This window comes from Suillus fuscotomentosus (genome assembly GCF_016647785.1).
Source record: "Suillus fuscotomentosus strain FC203 chromosome Unknown F5891scaffold_1, whole genome shotgun sequence".
Lineage (NCBI taxonomy): Eukaryota > Fungi > Basidiomycota > Agaricomycetes > Boletales > Suillaceae > Suillus > Suillus fuscotomentosus.
In genome coordinates, this window is record NW_024539513.1 from 17,229 (window position 1) to 37,492 (window position 20,264).

Here is a 20,264-nt window from a genome sequence, read left to right on the forward strand (position 1 = left end):
TTCAACAACTTTCCTCTCGCGCTCAAAACTAGATAAACCAAATCGGAAGTGAGCGATGATCTCAACGAGGCCATCGACTTGTGCCATTCACTTCAATTAGAACAGCATGGCCATCTCAAAGTTCTCGCCATTTGAGCTCGGTGTTCTGTTCTCGTTTCACGCAAACTCAGAGCAATGGAAATATTAAGGAGGCCATTAGAGTCACTAGAGAATTTGTAGTCACTGCACTTGGACAGATATGTCAGTTATATGCGGCTGAAGAATGCACATGTCTTATTACCAGATCAGCATTCGTTATCTCTCACGTGACACGACACGCATCCGTTTCGCAGTTGGTCGATGTTTCAAACTTTCAATCACCCTTAGTGTCGATTCTGACCGATCACAAAATTTGTTCATGTTCTTGCCTTGTTCCTCGAAGTTGCAAATCCTTATTTTTACAAATTTGAACTTCATTCTGAATCCCTGACGCAAATTGAAAGTCCTAATGCATGCAGCATTTATGTTTGGCTCCAAGGCAAGTTGAACAGACCTGGAAATGCAACAGGTTACGTGTAACCACAGCCGAATGCTACATGCGAAGTGGTTAGATTGTCTCAAGAACATCCAGGTTGGTTTGAATATGGCACCAACTGTGAAGGATCTAGTGTGGTACGTTTCGCATCGGGTTTCACTGAGCGGCAGAAGAGAGCGAGCAAGTGTGCATCACTTGGTGACTGATCCCTGGACAGAGGACTTGCGACATAGGAGGAAGGTGAAGCGTCGAGGTATGTACGTTAATAAAAACGTCAACTGCAGCATGCAATGCGGATCTCTAGGAGCGTGGTGCGTCAAGTTTTCATCAGTCACCTTGGGCCCTTACTATATTTTCGTATTTGCTCGTCAAGTCCCCAGGGGAAGGCAGCGAGGCAGAGATGCTGCTGAAGTTTATTTCAAAACAATGTGGGCATCAATTTGCCATCGACTACATAATCGTCAGAAGGAAAGTCGGGCTTCCTGCGATGCGTCCGACTTTGGTTTCTTCCAGTGCTCTATTTGCATGATGCATCAATTTATTTTCGTGGTACACCCGCTGAAAAGGGATGACCACCATCTACCCCACAGCTGAACTGCATTCATCACTTGTCTGTGCACACCCTGTGCATTCTCTACGTTCTCTGATCTTGGTCATCAGTCGGAGTTCTGGGGCGTCGATGTAGTCTCGAGCGTCATTATAGTAGCTGGTTCATGCGAAATATAGACGACGCCCCAATCCACAGGCTACCGTATGAAAGCGTGAATCAATGGAAGAACTTCCAATTGGCATCAACTACATGATGAATCCAGTGGTATGGTGTTGATGGTGTGCCTTGGTAGCTGTATGGCGTGGGTGAGTTTTTTCCTCAGACTTTGACCCTGATGGTGTGCCAACAGAACTTTACCACCGTCAATTACTGTGTATCTAAGTATCATTTTCTCCAATGTCCTCTCTCGACGCTCTCTTGATATAGGGGTGAGTTTGTTTGCTTCGTGTCGATCTCCCCTATGTTGAAGGCCAGCTTTTCTGGCCTAGCATCATGCCGATGCAATGTGAATTTGTTGAGTGACCTTGGTTGAACTATTATGCTCCCTGGGCCTGTGCCGGCGAGCCGAAAAGAGGGGAGATGACAGGCTTTTTGATGGTCGCACCTTGCTCAGTACGTGTCAAACATATGAAGTTGCACTGATGGACTGATGCATGTGTAGCAAAAATGGCATTTGAAACAAGGCGACGAGATCACGAAACAGTTCTTGATGTTGTTCAATCTTTTGGAGTGTTCAAGTGTTTCGCCCGTGCAAATGTTTCATTGCTAATATATGATGAGCCCCTGGATTAATTTACCTTTCTTCATGCAAAAAATATCTACTTCAACCAATCAATACAAGAACGGCCATCCTCCCTTGATTTTGTTTCAGTGATCCAAGCACTGGATGGTGGTATAACTAGCACGAATGCCATCATCATACGACCACCAAGTTTACCTCTCAACCACACCCATTCTCTGCCGATATGACCATAGTTTCGAATGATCCCACTTGGTGGCCGACCATCAATGAATTTCGTTTTTTCAGCTATTTTTCAGGTTCGTAGAGAGCAGTCAAATGTTGAAGCTGATGTCTCGATCTAACCTTGGTTATGGTTTCGCAGTTGCCGCCTTTGTTGGAGTGACGTATGATTGGGGTGAGCATGATCATATTTGAGGACCGCTGATATCTTACAAGTATTTTCAGCACTTACATTCGGGCAAGAGGTATGTCGATGCTATGACCGGAGCACCCATCTCGCTAAGAATAGTGTCATAGGTTGAACTGGTCTGGGTGAGTAGAGTCTCATGTCAGAGGAACACTCATGAAAGCACACTCAATTACAGAGGCAACGTTGGTCCTTGATGACAGTTCTGTATCTCGGTGTATGTAGCTTGTTTGTCGCTGTTTTCATGTTGTGCTGACTTGAAAGTACCCTACTAGGTGCGCTACCCTGGATTCTTATTTGCTGCGTATGTTCGGAAGGCTTAACAGTCAGTGTTGTGCTAACTATATATCTCTCATAATCAGCCTGGTCGTAGTGGGTATGTATCCTTAGTACATATTCTCTGTCTTTGCCTCTTCTGACCAACAACATACAGGCAATATTCCGACCATCTCGCTGACAGATACAGTAAGTCTTCTGCACAGATGCCTATTAGCCCCCTCCAATGAACTGTGGTGCCCTATAGGAGTGGGTGCCGTTCTTTACTAGCTTCTTGGTTTACTCATGACTGCCACCCTATACTGTCATAGATGTGAGTCCGTTTAGAGTGTGGTACCCGAGGCAGGTCACTGACTGAATCCATCAGGCTTCATTATGTTTGTCACACGGGATGTGACGAATGCCTTTGTACTACCAATGCTGTGGGGTGAGCTTGGCACTTGCGACACCTCGGTGATATTGACTTGACTGGAACATGCTGCAAGTCATCATCATCACTCGGTTATATGCCATGTATCAAGGATCCAGAAAGATCCTGATATTTCTCATTGTCACCTTCCTGGCTGTTGCCATTTTAAACGGAGGGACAATCGTAATAACAACGATGCGTAGTTCAGGAGGTACGCATAATTGTGGATGAAAACAAACGTGCATGGGGCTCATTGATGGATACTAGTGGAACTCATTTTCTCTGGCACTCATCAGTGCGCGATTGCCTATCCGGAAGTTACTCAACTTCTAAATTCCATTTCTTGGATATTCGGTACCGTGTGGGAGGTCCTCGCACTATGTCTCGCAATCTGGATTGCTGTAAAACACTTCCGTGAACTACAACGACATTCGACGGGAGGGTTTATCGAGGACTGTTTCACAGTGTTGATGAAAACTCACTTAGTTTACTCTGCGAGGCAAGCTCATATTGTGATTGTGATTCCTTTTTTTTACTGAAGGGTCCGATATGGTAGCTTTGTTGCTGTTTCTTGCTCCCATATCATTTTTGATTTCTCTCCCACACTGATCTCAACGGTATGTTAATCTTTCACTTCTGTATGCGACCACGATCCATCATTCCTATAGGGCCAACAATCCATAGGCGCTCAGACTTTGTACGGCTTTCTTCAAATTTTAGAGGTCGTGCACACGTCTGTGCTAGGACCACGCCTGATCCTTGGCATTCGAGAATATAACGCCAAGCTCGTGGCCGACTCTGACGCAGCAACAGGCATGACCTCGATCGCTTTTCAAGAACGCGTGCATATATCAACTAGCAGTAGTGTGTGATGCTCGGTGAAGTTAACGGTTGTCTAGTGCTCTGCAAGGAGCAGGGGAACTTGCTTTTATTTATTCCCACTTTCGTGATAGTATTGATTAAGCTTATTTAGTGCTCTGAAGTAGATTTCGAGACATAGGTCTGGGCAAAGTTTTCGTCGTATATTTAGTTAAGATTCAAATCAGTTATTTAACTACCTGCCATTTCATATCCGAGATTTGCTATACGTGCTGACATTGTTTGCATAAATCGATATCCTAGATATCTCTACTGGCACGAGCTGTCCACCCACGCTTGCACCAACTACTGATCCGATCCTGCATTATGATACAAGTTCAAACTATGACGAACCTAATGTGAAAATCGCCGCTTGCCTCATCTTCACGCGCTTAATAGTTAACGTCCTGCTCAATCAGCGCGACGGCTCTTGAAGAGCGAGGCTTAATGGAACACTTGAATGGTTTGGGGTGGCTAGAAGGACATGCATCCAGATCAGCGCCGGACGTGATCAGATGTATGACATACCTGATTGTGCCTGACAATGGATCAACCTCAGGGGTAATCTCAATACCGTTCTCGACGGCCTTCGAGATATCGAACACGGCCAGTGACATCGCAGCGGACAACCAGACCGAGGCTTCAGCGAGGTAAATACCTGTAAACGAAAATGAATACAACGTCAGAATATAATCTGAGAGTCGGATATACCTGGACAAATACTGCAGAGCAGAAAGTTAGCATGGCACAAAACCTTACCGCATGCTTACCGTCTTCCAAAACCGAAGCAGATCGTGCGTGGATCTGTCTCAGGCTCCTTGCCTAAAAAGCGTTCAGGATTGAATTGCGAAGGGTTAGCATATCTCTTCGGGTCATTCAGCATGAACCTGCCATTATATTTTGTTCAAACATCGAATATGAGAATAAAGAATATACTAACCAGATGTTAGTCATGACCATGGAACCTTTTGGGATGTAGTACCCGTCATGGATGTCGTCCTTAGAGACGCAGTGGGCAAAACCTGACATTGAAACACGCTCGGCAACTCAATAATGCGTCAAATGAAACACACAAACCGGTAGGGATAACAGAATGCCATCGTAAGGCCTCTTTAACAAGCGCTCCGATGTAGGGGAGTGTGTCTTGGTCGTCGAAGGAGGGAAGACGATCAGGACCGATGACAGCATCTATTTCAGCCTGAGCCTTCTTCTGCACGTCAGGGAACAGCGTCATAGCTAGGAAGAACGCATTGATAGTAGAGACAGTCTGGGAAAAAGTGTACCGCTCTCAGAAGATGATTGTCAGAAATATGGGGGAGGGACCAACAGTGTCGGAACCGCCGGAGTATAGGGTTGCAGCAGACCATTTCACGATGTGCTCGTCTTCCGCTGACAAACTACCACCTCTCAACAGATTCGATGTGAAAGACTCCGGGGCAGTGCCAGCAGCCTGTGTAAGTTAAACTTCAACGCATACTCACAGAGTTATAAATGATTGTTACCATCTGATCCACGACGAAATTGTATGGTGCACAAACCAATTCTTCAAGGTTGTCGTGCCATTTGCGGGCCAGACGTTTGAAGCCAGCACCAGGGAACCATTCGGGGACCTTGATCACTAAAAGTGGTGAGGCCATTGGAAGCAAACGTCTGAATGCTGTGGCTTACAGAATGGCACAACATCAGCCATGAAAGCCCCAGGAGCGGTGGCACGCGACCACTGATCCAGAACGCGTTCCGCAAGGTCAACGAAGGGATCGTCGTTCTCTTTCACCTCGTACCCATGAGAGATGCGCAGAATCACAGCGCCAGCGGTGCTATAAAGATCAAGATCGTGTCAATGCAATGATAAATGATACGTACTGTCGAACATGCGCCTGCAGTTGATCGGGTTTCGCGAGCACACGCTTGAGGAACCGGTGAGTCTCGACCTCCTCGACCTGGTTGTATATGGCCACAGCGGCGCGGGTGCCAATGACGCTGTGGAAATTTTTGCGGTGCCGGCGCAGATGGTCGCCATAAGGGAGGAGGGTCATGACGTTCTTCCAGCCAATAAGTTCGCCGCCAACAGGAAGAATAGGACGGTCAGAGTAAATAGCGCTCTTGTTGTCCAGCATGTCTATCGCGATCTTGACAGAGTTCACCACTACGATGTGTTGACCGAGAACATTAATATGCGAAATGTCACCTGTTGACAAGACGTTGAAATGCAAGATTGTGTGAAACAAGAGACACTCACCATACTTTTCGCCCCATTCCGTGAAGGTGAGCCAGGGCCTGATGTAGGGCATGTCCAGGACGTTCCCAATGATAGGCCACCCTGGAGGACCAGGGGGATATGGAGGGTTCTTCTTATTGAAGACTTGCTTAAGCAAATATACTCCGACACAAGCAAGGCATAGGTCGAGCGCAGTGACGTTGGTGAGAGCCAACATGATCTAGTACTAGGAGAGGACGATCAACTCGAGAGTGGGGTTATAGTGAAGATTTGCAGGACGATATGAAAAGATTCCTATACTGACCATCTTATTTATAACTGAACTTAAGCTTGGGCCCGTCACGAGGCTTGATTATTTTGAAAAAGTCAGGATGGAAAAGATCATCAATCTCAGTGGAAACCTACATCAAGCATCATGATAAGACTCGGAGCTGAGCGCTGAGCGCTCAGCGCTCATTACCGAGTACTGTTTCGTACATTGCACTGTCACCTGTCGCTAACGACCGCCCGCCTGGTGGCGAATTTCTCGCTACCACCAGGGAGTGGGTGTTACAGTGGGACACGTCCGGAAAATGGCCACTCTAGGGCTAATCTACATATTCAAGTTAGTAGACTCATGGGCCAAAGCCTGTATTGGAGGCTAATCAGTTGACAATCGTACGTCTTCATTTAGACATTGGCAGCATATGTCAGTTGCGTCATATTTCTTGTTATCATCTTGCACCATGTGCTATGTACTTCACCTTCGACACTCAGCCACAGATCTGCCATGCTCGTATATTGGCAGTAGCGCCGTTTCGCGTCGTGACACCTCAGCGTCGTCCTAAACACACGCTGAGACTCATCTTGTTCTAGTTCTCACCAGTCTGGGACTACTAAACCAGTCTGTCTATGAGGCGAGCCGTCGCTGGAGTCTACGCATAGGGCTAGGGGGCTTTGGTGCTTCGGGCTGAGTTGAAGCGGCAGTATCGGATCTCTGTCGTGCATGGTGTGTAGTAGTAGCTTATTGAAGTTACCGTACCAGGCTATGCCAGTGACAAGGCCCACAAAGGGTTTTTCGATCTTAGACTCTTGGGTTCTGCTTTCGCAGATGTTATGGGTATGTGTGTCAAAGAGTGCGAGTGCTTCTTGAAGAATCCAGTGACGTTCTGATGTTTGAGTTTTATTTTTCCCTGTGGTGTCACATGCATATTGTGCTCACGTGATCAACATGTTTTGGCACACGTGCCAACTGTTTATCAAGTCATCACCTCTCTCCTGTGACAGCCTGAGTGTTCCCCACTAGTTTCATCTGCAAATCGATCATCTTCACCCATTGCAGAGTATGCACGGTCAACAGCATGGAACAGGAAAATATGTACAGTTGTATCGCGATGTGATAGCCGATCCTGCGTTATGATACAATGTTGAAACTATGACGGACCTAGATGTCAGGTGTGAAAATCGCCGCTTGCCTCAGCTCTGTGATTCATATTCTCGTGCTCAATATTCAACGTCCTGTTCAATGAGCGCGACGGCTCTTGAAGAGCGAGGTTCAATAGAACACTTGAAAGGTTTAAGGTGGCTAGAAGGATATACATCCGGATCAGCGCCGGACGCGATCAGATATCCAACATACCTGATTGTGCCTGATAACGGATCGACCTCAGGGGTGATCTCAATACCGTTCTCGACGACCTTCGAGATATCGAACATGGCCAGTGACATCACAGCGGACAACCAGACCGAGGCTTCAGCGAGATGAATACCTGTAAACGAAAATCAACTGAACGTCAGAATACAGTTTGGGAGCCGGGCATACCTGGACAAATACTGCAGAGCAGAAAGTTAGCATGGCACAAAAACCTGCTGCATGCTTACCGTCTTCCAAAACCAAAGCAGATCGTGCGTGGGTCTGCCTCAAGCTCCTTGCCTAAAAAGCGTTCAGGATTGAATTGCGAAGGGTTAGCATAGTTCTTCGGGTCGTTCATCATGAACCTGCCATCATATTCTGTTCAAACGTTGGGTACGGAAAAAAGAGGTACCGACCAGATGTTAGTCATTATCAAGGAACCTTTTGGGATGCAGTACCCGTCATAGATGTCGTCCTTAGAGACGCAGTGGGCAAAACCTGACATTGAAATATCGCTCGGCAACTCAATAATGCGTTAAATGAAATACACAAACCGGTAGGAATAACAGCATCCCATCGTAGGGTCTCTCTCCGATGTAGGGGAGATAATCTTGGTCGGCGAAGGAGGGAAGACGATCAGGACCGACGACAGCATCTATTTCAGCCTGAGCCTTCTTCTGCACGTCAGGGAATAGCGTCATAGCTAGGAAGAACGCATTGATAGTAGAGACAGTCTGGGAAAAGTGTGCCGCTCTCAGAAGATGATTGTTAGAAATATAGAGCGAGGGACCAACTGTGTCAGAAGCACCGGCGTCTAGGGCTGCAGCAGACCATTTCACGATGTGCTTGTCTTCAGCTGACAAACTACCGCTTCTCAACAGATTCGATGTGAAAGACTCCGGGGCAGTGCCAGCAGCCTGTGGAAGTCAAACCTTAACGCACACTCACAGAATTATAAATGATTGTCACCATCTGATCCACGACGAACTTGTGTGGTGCACAAACCAATTCTTCAAGGTCATCGTGCCATTCGTGGGCCAGACGCTTGAAGCCAGCACCAGGGAACCATTCGGGGACCTTGATCACTGAAAGTGGTGAGGCCATTGGAAGCAAACGTCTGAATGATATGGCTTACAGAATGGCACAACATCAGCCAGGAAAGCCCCAGGAGCGGTGACATGCGACCACTGGGCCATAACGCGGTCTGCAAGGTCGACGAAGGGATCGTCGTTCTCTTTCCCCTCGTACCCATGAGAGATGCGCAGAATCATAGCGCCAGCGGTGCTATAAAAATCAAGATCGTGTTGGTGCAAAGATACATGATACGTACTGTCGAACATGCGCCTGCAGTTGATCGGGTTTCGCGAGCACATGCTTGAGGAACCGGTGAGTCTCGACCTCCACGACCTGGTTGTATATGGACACAGCGGCGCGGGTGCCAATGACGCCGTGGAAATTTTTGCGGTGCCGGCGCAGCTGGTCGCCATAAGGGAGGAGAACCATAACGTTCTTCCAGCCAATAAGTTCGCCGCCAACAGGAAGAGTAGGACGGTCAGAGTAAATGGTGCTCTTGTTGTCCAGCATGTCCATCGCAGTCTTGACAGAGTTCACCACTACGATGTGTTGACCGAGAACATTAATATGCGAAATGTCACCTGTCGACAAAACGTTGAAATGCAAGGTTGTGTGAAACAAGAGACACTCACCATACTTATTACCCCAATCTGTGAAGGTGAGCCAGGGCCTGATGTAGGGCATGTCCAGGACGTTCCCAATGATAGGCCACCCTGGAGGACCAGGGGGATATGGAGGGTTCTTCTTATTGAAGACTTGCTTAAGCAAATATACTCCGACACAAGCAAGGCATAGGTCGAGCGCAGTGACGTTGGTGAGAGCCAACATGATCTAGTACTAGGAGAGGAAGATCAACTCGAAAGTGGGGTTGTAGTAGAGCTTGCAGGATGAAATCAAAGAAGTCCTATACTGACCACCTTATTTATAGCTCTCGGGCCCGTCACGAGGCTGCCCTACCTGAAAAAAGTACGGATAGGAAATCAATACCTCCATCAAGCATTAGTGATAAGACTCGGAGGTCATACCAAGTACCGTTTCGTACATTGCACTGTCACTAGTACTGTTGAAGTTAATACCGTCCGGGGGCGAATTTTTCGCTACCGTCAGATAGTGGGTGTTACAGTGGGACTCGTCCGGTAGATGGCCGCTGAGGCCAACCTACGTATTAGCAGACTCTTGGACCAAAGTCTAAGACTGATAACTAGACTGTGTATGAGGCGAGCCGTCGTTGCAGTCTGTAGATGTGGCTAGGGAGCTTTGGTGCTGAGTTTAAACGGTGGTGATCGCCGTCGTGTCACGGTGTAGTAGCTTATTACCATACTTACTATGATGGCAGTGACGAGCTCGCCCGCAAAGGGTGAATCTTGAAGATCTTGAAGCTTGATTTTCAACGGCTGACGTTCTGCAAGCCGACGAGTCGGAAAAGAATACAGACAGCATGTGGTCCAGAGATAGAGATCTTCAAATATCTGACCTGCCAGAACGGCCTCGGGAAGCACGCTGCACAGCAGAGCCGGCATGTGTTCTTTTCTCCTTGAGAGAACGTGTCCCCTTCGTATCAGGACCTCTAAATCCTGCATGTCGTCTCCACGTTCCATAAGATACTTCGCACAGCTGTCCCTTGCATAATCTTTCGCAATCGCAGTGATATTTTTTGGTGTCGTCTGCAGAGGAGTGTGGAATCTTGGGTGCTTTGGGCATGGTGTGGACAAAGGTATGTCTTGCTGACACGAGACGCTGACAGAACGCAAGTCACAGATAAGTTTTGTGACCTGCGCTTTACCTGCGTTTCGTGTGTTAGAGTAAACAGAGCAAATCGTGATAAAAATGATAAATGACTTTGACAAAATAGCGAAACAGAAACAAGTCACGTGACAAGAAGGTGAAATCAACGAAGTTGGTTTTCTATTTTTCGGAATGAGCATATTTCACGTTCTATCACGATCGATCTCGTCTGACCAGGTTCCGCAAATTATCCTCACGTCTGGCCACTGTCAGTCACGCTCCATCACTTGTAGGTTTTCACTGGGAAAGTTAAAATGCTATCAAAACAATGAATAAACGCTAGCATTCCAGTGTGCCGCACTGTGAACTGTGTGGTGCGAAGATGCACGTGACTATGCTGTGCGTCAACACGCTGAAAAACTGGACCTTCGTAAGTTCGTATCGCCCATGTCATACATGATTATCTTCGTTTTCCCTTCTCCTTCAACTCTGGTCTCCTCTCATTGACTATTGCACTTTTCGGTTTCAGCTTCCCTAGTATTTCACGGTTGAATACCTCGGCTGCCGTGACGGGTCTCCAGTGTGACCTGAACCACCCCATCAATGCCTTTCGTACCATGGCACGGATCACACTCACAGACTGGTCATGCATGCCAGATGGTTGTCGCTACCCCTTAGCGAGATCGTCTCATCACCAGTCCTTTGTTCATGCCCACGAATGCCTCCCCTGGGCGTGGATCTTGGCACGAGAAACCCTATTTAATGTCGATTGCACAATTGTGCCCACTGATCAGTTTCACCTGCTTGAGGGACATATCAGCATGCTTCATATTCTGAACAGTTCTCCACGGCTTGCTTCGTCCTTCCCGAGCGTTGCCTTGCCATCACTGACACGAAATGGTTTCACGCAGCTCTCTCACTTCGGATCTTGGTCTGCACAAAATACCGCCTCGCCTTTCCGTTTTGAGCCTGCGCATGACCTGACGACTGAACTGTCCGCCGCCGCACCATCGCTACGGCGTCATCTCCCTTCGTTGATATCTTGGCTGAGACATCTCTGCCTCAGCACGCTACTGAATGGATCATGCGGTGAAACACTGGCCATCGCTCGTCCTCTGCGACGCTTGCATGCTGAAGAGAAGAAAATCATAGCATTGTCATCCTTACATACCGCTCCCACGAACTCCTTCTCTCAACAACATCCCTTTGCTGCCTCGGACGCATCAATGCTCCCATCACCAGCATCACTTTTCCAGAGCCGGTCAGTTACGTCTGCAGCAGCGACACCCAATAGTCAGGTGGTAGTCTCACTGGCGAGTTATGGAACGTCAGCAGGGATCCTGCATAGCGAGTTACTGGGCATCATAGCCGCTATTTTACTGTCTATTCACGCTAACCCACAAGAACCCTACTCCGTTTTGACAGATCACATAAATGCAGTCCACATGCTACAAGACGTTCTTCCCGGTGCTCTACCCCACATCTGGAACAATCAGCCAGCGCGTTCCTTATACCGCTGGTTGTTTTCACTTCTACACTCTCCAACACCCGCGCCCTCACTCGTCTGGAATGCTGCTCATACCAACGGCCTGACGCCAGAATGTCTCGCCAACGATTATATTGATCGGATGGCCTCATTTGCGCAAGAACGACGTGGTGTTATTCCCCTCTGCGCCCCTGACAACTTTCTCGATGGATGATTACACTATGTTTGCATCGGGTTATGGTTTTGTTGAAAACAACTTGTCCTCTTTCCTCATTTCTAGGCTGGAAGATTTTTATGCGTCGAGGAACTTCTTTCGTCCAGCGCGAGCGCTGACTGTTGCACTATATGACAGTCATCGCCTGCCGGACTTCCCATACACCCGAGCATCTAGCTCCTTCTCTGCCGTTGTACAATTGTATGCCCGATCATCACAACTTGATACCGCAGAAGTGTGACATCGGCGTTTTCGTGATACGCCGCCCTGGTGTCATTTCGGTTGTGATGCTTTTGAGAGCGTGCACCATATTGTTGCTCGCTGCCCGGCCTTCCTGGCTATCCGTCGTGCGCATAGCATGCAACTCTGTGATGAGACCTCTTCGTTACTCGACGGCAAGGTTGCCGATCGTGTGCGAGAGGCTTTGGAAAGAGCGGCTCAGCGCGTATTTTTTGACGACGCGGGGCTTTGGCCACAATATTAGACGCGTTTTTACGTGGGTGTGCTACCCCCACTTGCGCGTATTGTGGGCAACATAAGTGAGACAGAAGTGAGTGTCTTACCCCCACAGTCTCATGATATGGGCAATATTGCGTCTAGTTGAGCCCAGCTTCGAAGATTTCGGCTGTCCAGTTGACTAGCTTAAGTACCTACATGAAATGTCTTGACATAGTACTAGTATGGTATCGCGTACTTGATGTTGTGTATCGCGCAGTTTATTAAAGTGGCATTTGGAGCGTCATACGCTTGCACCAACTACTGATCCGACCCTGCATTATGATACAAGTTCTAAACTATGACGAACCTAGACGTCAGGTGTGAAAATTGCCGCTTGCCTCAGCTCTGTGATTCATCTTCACGCGCTTAATAGTTAACGTCCTGCTCAATCAGCGCGACGGCTCTTGAAGAGCGAGGCTTAATGGAACACTTGAAGGGTTTGGGGTGGCTAGAAGGATATATATCCAGATCAGCGCCGGACGTGATCAGATGTATAATATACCTGATTGTGCCTGACAATGGATCAACCTCAGGGATGATCTCAATACCGTTCTCGACGGCCTTCGAGATATCGAACACGGCCAGTGAGATTACGGCGGACAACCAGACCGAAGCTTCAGCGAGGTAAATACCTGTAAACGAAAATGAATTCAACATCAGAATATAATTTGGGAGTCGGGTATACCTGGACAAATACTGCAGAGCAGAAAGTTAGCCTGGCACAAAGCCCTATTGCATGCTTACCGTCGTCCAAAACCGAAGCAGATCGTGCGTGGGTCTGTCTCAGGCTCCTTGCCTAAAAAGCGTTCAGGATTGAATTGCGAAGGGTTAGCATATCTCTTCGGGTCGTTCATCATGAACCTGCCATCATATTCTGTTCAAACGTTGGGTACGGAAAAAAGAGGTACCGACCAGATGTTAGTCATTATCAAGGAACCTTTTGGGATGTAGTACCCGTCATGGATGTCGTCCTGAGAGACGCAGTGGGCAAAACCTGACATTGAAATACCGCTCGGCAACTCAACAATGCGTTCAATGAAACACACAAACCGGTAGGAATAACAGAATGCCATCGTAGGGTCTCTTTAACAAGCGCTCCGATGTAGGGGAGATAGTCTTGGTCGGCGAAGGAGGGAAGACGATCAGGACCGATAATAGCATCTATTTCAGCCTGAGCCTTCTTCTGCACGTCAGGGAATAGCGTCATAGCTAGGAAGAATGCATCGATAGTAGCAACAGTCTGGGAAAAAGTGTACCGCTCTCAGAAAATGATTGTCAGAAATATAGAGCGAGGGACCAACCGTGTCAAAAGCACCGGCGTATAGGGCTGCAGCAGACCATTTCACGATGTGCTCGTCTTCCGCTGACAAACTACCGCCTCTCAACAGATTCGAGGTGAAAGACTCCGGGGCAATGCCAGCAGCCTGTGAAAGTCAAACTTTACCGCATACTTGAAGAATTATAGAAGATTGTCACCATCTGATCCACGACGAACTTATGCGGTGCACAAACCAATTCTTCGAGGTTGTCGCGCCATTCGCGGGCCAGACGCTTGAAGCCAGCACCAGGGAACCATTCGGGGACCTTGATCACTAAAAGTGGTGAGGCCATTGGAAGCAAACGTCTGAATGATATGGCTTACAGAATGGCACAACATCAGCCAGGAAAGCCCCAGGAGCGGTGGCAAGCGACCACTGGGCCATAACGCGGTCTGCAAGGTCGACGAAGGGATCGTCGTTCTCTTTCACCTCGTACCCATGAGAGATGCGCAGAATCACAGCGCCAGCGGTGCTATAAAAATCAAGAACATGTCGATGCAATGATAAATGATACGTACTGTCGAACATGCGCCTGCAGTTGATCGGGTCTCGCGAGCACACGCTTGAGGAATCGGTGAGTCTCGACCTCCCCGACCTGGTTGTATATGGCCACAGCAGCGCGGGTGCCAATGACGCCGTGGAAATTTTTGCGGTGCAGGCGCAGCTGGTCGCCATAAGGGAGGAGAACCATAACATTCTTCCAGCCAATAAGTTCGCCGCCAACAGGAAGAATAGGACGGTCGGAGTAAATGGTGCTCTTGTTGTCCAGCATGTCCATCGCAGTCTTGACAGAGTTCACCACTACGATGTGTCGACCGAGAACATTAATATGCGAAATGTCACCTGTCGACAAGACGTTGAAATGCAAGGTTGTGTGAAACAAGAGACACTCACCATACTTATTACCCCAATCTGTGAAGGTGAGCCAGGGCCTGATGTATGGCATGTCCAGGACGTTCCCAATGATAGGCCACCCCGGAGGACCAGGGGGATATGGAGGATTCTTCTTATTGAAGACCTGCTTAAGCAAATATACTCCGACACAAGCAAGGCATAGGTCGAGCGCAGTGACGTTGGTGAGAGCCAACATGATCTAGTACTAGGAGAGTAAGATCCACTCGAAAATGGGGTTGTAGTGGAGCTTGCAGGATGAAATCAAAGAAGTCTTATACTGACCATCTTATTTATAACTCTTGGACCCGTCACGAGGCTGCCCTATTTGAAAAAAGTACGGATAGGAAATCAATACCTACGTCAAGCATGAGTGATAAGGCTCGGAGGTCAATATACCTGTCAATACCAAGTACCGTTTCGTACATTGCACTGTCACCTGTTGAAGTTAATACCGCCCGCGTGGTGGCGAATTTTTCGCTACCGTTAGATAGTGGGTGTTACAGTAGGACTCATCCGGTAGATGGCCACTGAGACCAACCTACGTAGTAGTAGACTCTTGGACCAAAGTCTTAGACTGATAACCAGTCTGTCTATGAGGCGAGCCGTCGTTGCAGTCTGTAGATGGGGCTAGGGAGCTTCGGTGCTGAGTTTGAACGGTGGTGATCTCCGTCGTGCACGGTGTAGCTTATTACCATACTTACTGTGATGGCAGTGACGAGCTCGCCCGCAAAGGGCTTTTCGATCTCAGACTCTCACTTTCTGCTTATGCCGATGCATAGGTTTGTATGTGTCCCAGCACAGACTGCATTTTGAATCTCGAAGATCTTGAAGCTTGAAGCTTGATTTTCGACTGACGTTCTGCAAGCCGACGAGTCGGAAAATAATACTGATAGCATGAGGTTCGGAACCGTTCGGAACGGTCCAAGAACTGATGGAGAACCAAGCCAGAAAAAACAGTTTAACCGAGAACCCGGATTATGACTTCGGTTCGGTTACGTTCAATGGTGTTGCTCAACTTGCTGTTTGCAATGATGTTGATATCGTGCTCACGTGATCAGTATGCAAACACGAAATGCCAACTATCTATATTCATCAACTCTTTTCTGTGGCAGTATCATTCCCCAGTACCGTACACTCCTCTAGCTATATATACTTTCATTTCTCCGCCAACTAAAATCACAAAAAAACTGTCGCTGGTGTTATTCGCAAAGAAGATCATCGAAACATTTTTGATTACACGGATGTCTCACTGCCCACATCCGATACTATCCCCAGTCCCTCGACCCCATGTTCTTGAATGGCTTTTGACTGATATCAATGGCCTCTCTCTCATGGAGATATACTGGGAGGGGTGCGCATAAGAGTCCTCACATCATTTTCCAGGTAAATTCCAAAGAGGATATGAAGACCGTGCACCACCTATCATTGCGCGAATGGTTCCGTATTCGCAATCTCGGTGGACGGCTTCCCATTGCGTCCAGAGGTCACCAGCGCAAAAGTCTCTCGCAGTTTTTAAAAAAATAAAAATCAACCGGATATCCCTTCGCAACCGTAGACTAAAGTGAGCATACTTATTTCACGTCTACCTACACGCCAAGTAGAGCGCCGTTTCACATCGTGAAAAACGCAGGTCACTTTGCAAAAACTTCCTGTTGTGTCTTCGGGCGCCGGTTCCCAGCACTTCTGTTAGAACCGGTCATCTCGGTGACGCAATACATTCAGCAACGCCAAAACTGGAGTGAGAAGTCAGCAGCTTACTCCATGAAGTTGTTTGGGCGCAGTCATCGCAAAATAACGGAATTCAATAGGACTACTCCTTGAAGAAAAACGGTACCAGGACGATAAAGAGACGAGTGGCTTCCAATCCCTCGGAGGACCCTACTATTTCTGTGGGCATGAAAAATACGCGGTACCTGGTGGCCCACCTCTCCCATAGACACACCAATAGAAGGACGCAATAGCCATTCCTTATGTCAAGCCCATATGTCCTCACCTGAACAAATTGCGGCACAAGTTATGTTGACGGCACTAGTACTGAAGGAACATTCCCAATTTCCCATACCATACCTGCCTCTACTGTTACTCCGGCGCCGCCAAATTTGACTCTAGAAAAAGCAACACGCACGTCGCACATAGGCACAAGGTTAGGGTTACCCGGGAAGCTGGCGATCTCAAGATCGCATCCGTAGCCCTGCCACTTACATCAGCTACTCAACTGCGCATAACTCAAATCGAGCAGGCGGGCGTTTTCGTGAAGCACGGCGGATGAGTTTTCTAAAACTTATCAGGGTCGGTCGTGATTGAGGCCGAGATCATCCCACTAGTAGGCGCTCGGACGAATACAACTGGCAATGGCAAAACATCAGAGACCGATCCAAAAGCCTCTTCTGCTTCTTCACAAGGGTTGCGACTACACGGGTGAACTTTCGGAGGTGACATCGGGGTTGATCGGTTCACTGATGACGGTGTGAGATGGTGCATTCGGACTGGGAGAAGTTCGATGAGTGTGAGATGGTGCGTTCGGACTCGGAGAAGTTCGACGGGTGTGAGATGGTACACTCAGAAGAAGTTCGGCGGTCTGCCACGAGCTGTTAGAGTTTAAGTCGGAAGAACACTTGCTTGAGGCACGTGAACTTAAGGTGTCAGACAGGCTCGTTGTTAATCACTCGTACTCACTACCATGTGCATTTGTCGGTAAGTCAAGTGTCGTCATTATTAACATCGCATTGGCAGGTAGCAGTCAAGCAAGTTGTCAGACAGACCGTGTACGCTGTTGGTAGGCAATGGATGTTGAAGTCCTTATTTCTAGCACGCATCCATTGTCAGAACATTGCAGCGAAGGCACTGGGCAGCGACCGGTTAACCACGTGGATACCTAAACTACGGCAAATTCACAGAAATATCATTCGCACATTGTAGATTATTCCAACAAGATGAAGTAAGATGTCATAAATATACGATATCGAAATACACGACCAATCATCTTGCACATCCTCTGAGTGCAAGATACAAAATATGACGCACTGTCAGATGAAGTTGCAACCCAAGGCAACGGATGTATCCCTGCGTTGTTCTCCGGGTATCTCTCCGAGGTACTAAGCATCTTCCTGGATGAGCGCAAGGGACTGAGCAGAACGGGGCTTGATAGAGCACTTGAAAGGCTTGGGGTGGCTAGGAGTGTGTTTGTCTAAACCAGCATGGCAAACCACAGCGAGCGTGACATACCTGATTGTACCTGATGAGGGGTCAATCTCAGGGGTGATCTCGACACCATTCTCAACAACCTTGGAGATATCAAATACGGCAAGCGACATAGCGGCAGACATCCAGACAGATGCATCGGCGAGGTGGAGCCCTACGTAAGCGACGTCAGAAATGTCCTGAGGATCGGCACCCTCTTTCAGCCAACTAACCTGGGCAGATACTGCGGAGCAGAACGTCAGCGGTTTGTTTCCGAATAACAACTCAAGGCCTACCGTCTACCAAACCCGAAGCAGATTGTGCGAGGATCGGTCTCAGGCTCCTTTCCTTCCTTGGCCAAGAAGCGTTCAGGGTTGAACTCCGAGGGGTTGGCATATGTCCGAGGATCATTAAGCATAAACCTGCCGCAAATTCAATCTTGTCAATATGACGAATACAGGAGGATAGTACTAACCAAACGTTGGGTATGATCAAGGAGCCCTTGGGAATGTAGTACCCATCATGGATGTCGTCTTCAATAACACGGTGAGCAACGGCTGTCATTAAGATATCCCCTTGTCAACGATAGAACGCTATCAACAAAATACACAAACCGGTAGGGACGACGGCGTTCCAACGTAGAACTTCCTTTGCGAGTGCCTCAGTGTAGGGGAGGGAGTCGCGGTCCCTGAAGGAGGGAAGACGATCAGGACCAACGACGGCATCGATTTCAGCTTGAGCCTTCTTCTGCGCGTCGGGGAAGAGTGTCATCGCCAGGAAAAACGAATATATTGCCGAAACCGTCTGAAGAAGGCATGAGTCTCAAAACGTCATATTTGAAAATATGATGGTCGTTTCTAACCGTGTCGGCACCACCAGAGTACAAGGATGCAGCGGACCACTTCACGATGTGTTCCTCTTCGGCAGACAAAATACGGTCTTCTAACAGATTCGAGGTAAAGGATTTCGGAGCAATACCAGCAGCCTGTAGAATTGAAACTTCAACTCCTAATCAGAAAACTACGAATGTTAGTCACCATCTGATCCTTGACAAATTTGTAGGGTGCAGCGACCATCTCTTCGAGGGTCTCGTGCCATTCGCGTGCTACGTGCTTGAAACCAGCACCAGGGACCCACTCGGGTACCTTAGCCACTACAGACAGTCAGGATTTGGAAGCAATAGTCAGAATGCTATAGCCTCACGGGATGGGATGATGTCAACCATCCAGGCACCAGTAGCGGTGGATTTGGAGAATTGATCTACAGCAAGGTCCGCAAGGTCGACGAAAGGGTCGTTGTGCTCCTTGACTTCATAGCCATGAGAGATACGCAGAATGATGGCGCCAGCGGTACTATTCAAATTCAGAAATCAAACATCAAGTATGAATAAGGATAGACAGCACATACTGCCGCACGTGTGCCTGGAGTTGGTCCGGTTTCGCAAGTACACGCTGCAGGAATCGATGAGTCTCTATTTCCTCGATTGGTTGGTATATGTCCATGGCGGCGCGACTACCAATGACGTGATGGAAGTTTCTCCGGTACTCGCGTAGCCTGTCACCATAAGGGAGAAGAACGAGAGTGTTCTTCCAGCCAACGAGTTCACCGCCCATAGGTAGAACAGGACGATCAGAGTAGACGGAGCTCTTCTTTTCCAGCATTTCCACCGCAGCCTTGACAGAGTTCAGAACTATGACGTGCTGACCCAGAACCTCGACATGTGAGATGTCGCCTGAACAGAGTGGTTAAAATGCATGTTTTTTTGTGGTAGAACAGGAGACACCCACCATATTTCTTGCCCCACTCAGTGAAGGTGAGCCAAGGCTTGACCTGAGGCATGTCTGGAATATTCCCGATGAGAGGACGGCCGGGGGGACCAGGGGGGTATGGTGCGGGATTCTTCTGGGTGAATACCTGCTTTACGAGATACACGCCGACGCCAGCAAGACCAATGTCTAGCCAGGTAATGTCAGTGAGTGTCAACATGGCAGTGAAGGAGATAAGATATTTTCAATGACGAGTTGAAAAAGGGAGGGTACTTGAGCAAGTATGGAAGTTTGGACCTGACGGTGCAGGATGATATAGTATTTGCGTATAGGACCTTCCTCATTTTGTCGCAATCTTCTGGAAGCGCGAGAGCAGCTGATAATGGATGGTCGTAACAGTAGTCGTAACATACGCGTAAGGTGCTTGTCAACCGGATAATAAATTGGGACAACCTTCAGGCACCCGCGGGACATATTTGACGCTGGACATCTCTCACGGACAATGCCTGCCTATTCCTACTTA

General features: G+C 48.1%; 7 protein-coding genes across 7 annotated transcripts; 3 read left to right on the plus strand and 4 right to left on the minus strand.

Moving 5' to 3' along the window:
• The first annotated feature begins 367 nt into the window (after positions 1–367).
• On the plus strand, positions 368–1,341 carry F5891DRAFT_212 (uncharacterized protein). The gene has a single exon (XM_041370918.1). It carries the CDS (start codon positions 539–541, stop codon positions 1,106–1,108), a length of 570 nt encoding a protein of 189 aa, XP_041233688.1. The 5' UTR covers positions 368–538; the 3' UTR covers positions 1,109–1,341.
• Positions 1,342–2,133: 792 nt separating this feature from the next.
• F5891DRAFT_1179633 (uncharacterized protein) lies at positions 2,134–3,769 on the plus strand (the record flags this gene model as incomplete). The annotated part of the gene is made up of 13 exons (XM_041365813.1): positions 2,134–2,200; positions 2,251–2,270; positions 2,323–2,337; positions 2,391–2,429; positions 2,488–2,516; positions 2,575–2,588; positions 2,646–2,677; positions 2,759–2,801; positions 2,856–2,915; positions 2,974–3,108; positions 3,165–3,363; positions 3,439–3,514; positions 3,566–3,769. The coding sequence occupies 13 exons, from the start codon at positions 2,134–2,136 to the stop codon at positions 3,767–3,769; spliced, it is 933 nt and encodes a 310-aa protein (XP_041233689.1).
• A 378-nt stretch (positions 3,770–4,147) lies between these two features.
• F5891DRAFT_1179634 (cytochrome P450) lies at positions 4,148–6,190 on the minus strand (the record flags this gene model as incomplete). Its single annotated transcript, XM_041365814.1, has 11 exons — positions 4,148–4,229; positions 4,284–4,413; positions 4,467–4,477; positions 4,526–4,642; positions 4,696–4,777; positions 4,833–5,022; positions 5,083–5,205; positions 5,258–5,373; positions 5,424–5,572; positions 5,619–5,943; positions 5,995–6,190. 11 exons carry the CDS (start codon positions 6,188–6,190, stop codon positions 4,148–4,150), a joined length of 1,521 nt encoding a protein of 506 aa, XP_041233690.1.
• Positions 6,191–7,455: 1,265 nt separating this feature from the next.
• Positions 7,456–9,756, minus strand: F5891DRAFT_1272815 (cytochrome P450; the record flags this gene model as incomplete). The annotated part of the gene is made up of 12 exons (XM_041370115.1): positions 9,685–9,756; positions 9,574–9,646; positions 9,292–9,490; positions 8,916–9,240; positions 8,721–8,869; positions 8,555–8,670; positions 8,136–8,502; positions 8,002–8,083; positions 7,834–7,950; positions 7,775–7,785; positions 7,592–7,721; positions 7,456–7,537 (listed from the first exon to the last, which is right to left on the minus strand). Exons 3-12 carry the CDS (start codon positions 9,485–9,487, stop codon positions 7,456–7,458), a joined length of 1,575 nt encoding a protein of 524 aa, XP_041233691.1. The 5' UTR covers positions 9,488–9,490; positions 9,574–9,646; positions 9,685–9,756.
• A 1,068-nt stretch (positions 9,757–10,824) lies between these two features.
• Positions 10,825–11,346, plus strand: F5891DRAFT_903660 (uncharacterized protein; the record flags this gene model as incomplete). The annotated part of the gene is made up of 1 exon (XM_041373510.1): positions 10,825–11,346. A coding segment is annotated over one exon (522 nt), but the record flags the coding sequence as incomplete, so codon positions are not given.
• Positions 11,347–12,830: 1,484 nt separating this feature from the next.
• Positions 12,831–15,236, minus strand: F5891DRAFT_269 (cytochrome P450). The gene is made up of 11 exons (XM_041371144.1): positions 14,796–15,236; positions 14,420–14,744; positions 14,225–14,373; positions 14,059–14,174; positions 13,884–14,006; positions 13,633–13,822; positions 13,495–13,576; positions 13,327–13,443; positions 13,268–13,278; positions 13,085–13,214; positions 12,831–13,030 (listed from the first exon to the last, which is right to left on the minus strand). The coding sequence occupies exons 1-11, from the start codon at positions 14,989–14,991 to the stop codon at positions 12,949–12,951; spliced, it is 1,521 nt and encodes a 506-aa protein (XP_041233693.1). The 5' UTR covers positions 14,992–15,236; the 3' UTR covers positions 12,831–12,948.
• A 2,424-nt stretch (positions 15,237–17,660) lies between these two features.
• On the minus strand, positions 17,661–20,167 carry F5891DRAFT_991579 (cytochrome P450). The gene is made up of 11 exons (XM_041378134.1): positions 19,763–20,167; positions 19,383–19,707; positions 19,179–19,327; positions 19,013–19,128; positions 18,838–18,960; positions 18,590–18,779; positions 18,451–18,532; positions 18,272–18,397; positions 18,209–18,219; positions 18,021–18,150; positions 17,661–17,966 (listed from the first exon to the last, which is right to left on the minus strand). The coding sequence occupies exons 1-11, from the start codon at positions 19,959–19,961 to the stop codon at positions 17,891–17,893; spliced, it is 1,527 nt and encodes a 508-aa protein (XP_041233694.1). The 5' UTR covers positions 19,962–20,167; the 3' UTR covers positions 17,661–17,890.
• Between the last annotated feature and the right edge of the window lie 97 nt (positions 20,168–20,264).

Excerpts from the sequence above, each read along its gene's own strand:
- F5891DRAFT_269 (XM_041371144.1), bottom strand. The coding sequence starts at position 14,991 with ATGTTGGCTCTCACCAACGTCACTGCGCTCGACCTATGCCTTGCTTGT. Across the intron at positions 14,175-14,224 it reads GGCTGATGTTGTGCCATTCT|TGATCAAGGTCCCCGAATGG; the intron begins GTAAGCCATATC and ends CACCACTTTTAG. Across the intron at positions 13,031-13,084 it reads CCATTGTCAGGCACAATCAG|CCACCCCAAACCCTTCAAGT; the intron begins GTATATTATACA and ends ATATCCTTCTAG.
- F5891DRAFT_212 (XM_041370918.1), top strand. The coding sequence starts at position 539 with ATGCAACAGGTTACGTGTAACCACAGCCGAATGCTACATGCGAAGTGG.
- F5891DRAFT_991579 (XM_041378134.1), bottom strand. The coding sequence starts at position 19,961 with ATGTTGACACTCACTGACATTACCTGGCTAGACATTGGTCTTGCTGGC. Across the intron at positions 19,328-19,382 it reads CTCCAGGCACACGTGCGGCA|TACCGCTGGCGCCATCATTC; the intron begins GTATGTGCTGTC and ends GAATTTGAATAG. Across the intron at positions 18,533-18,589 it reads GAACGCCGTCGTCCCTACCG|CCGTTGCTCACCGTGTTATT; the intron begins GTTTGTGTATTT and ends TCTTAATGACAG.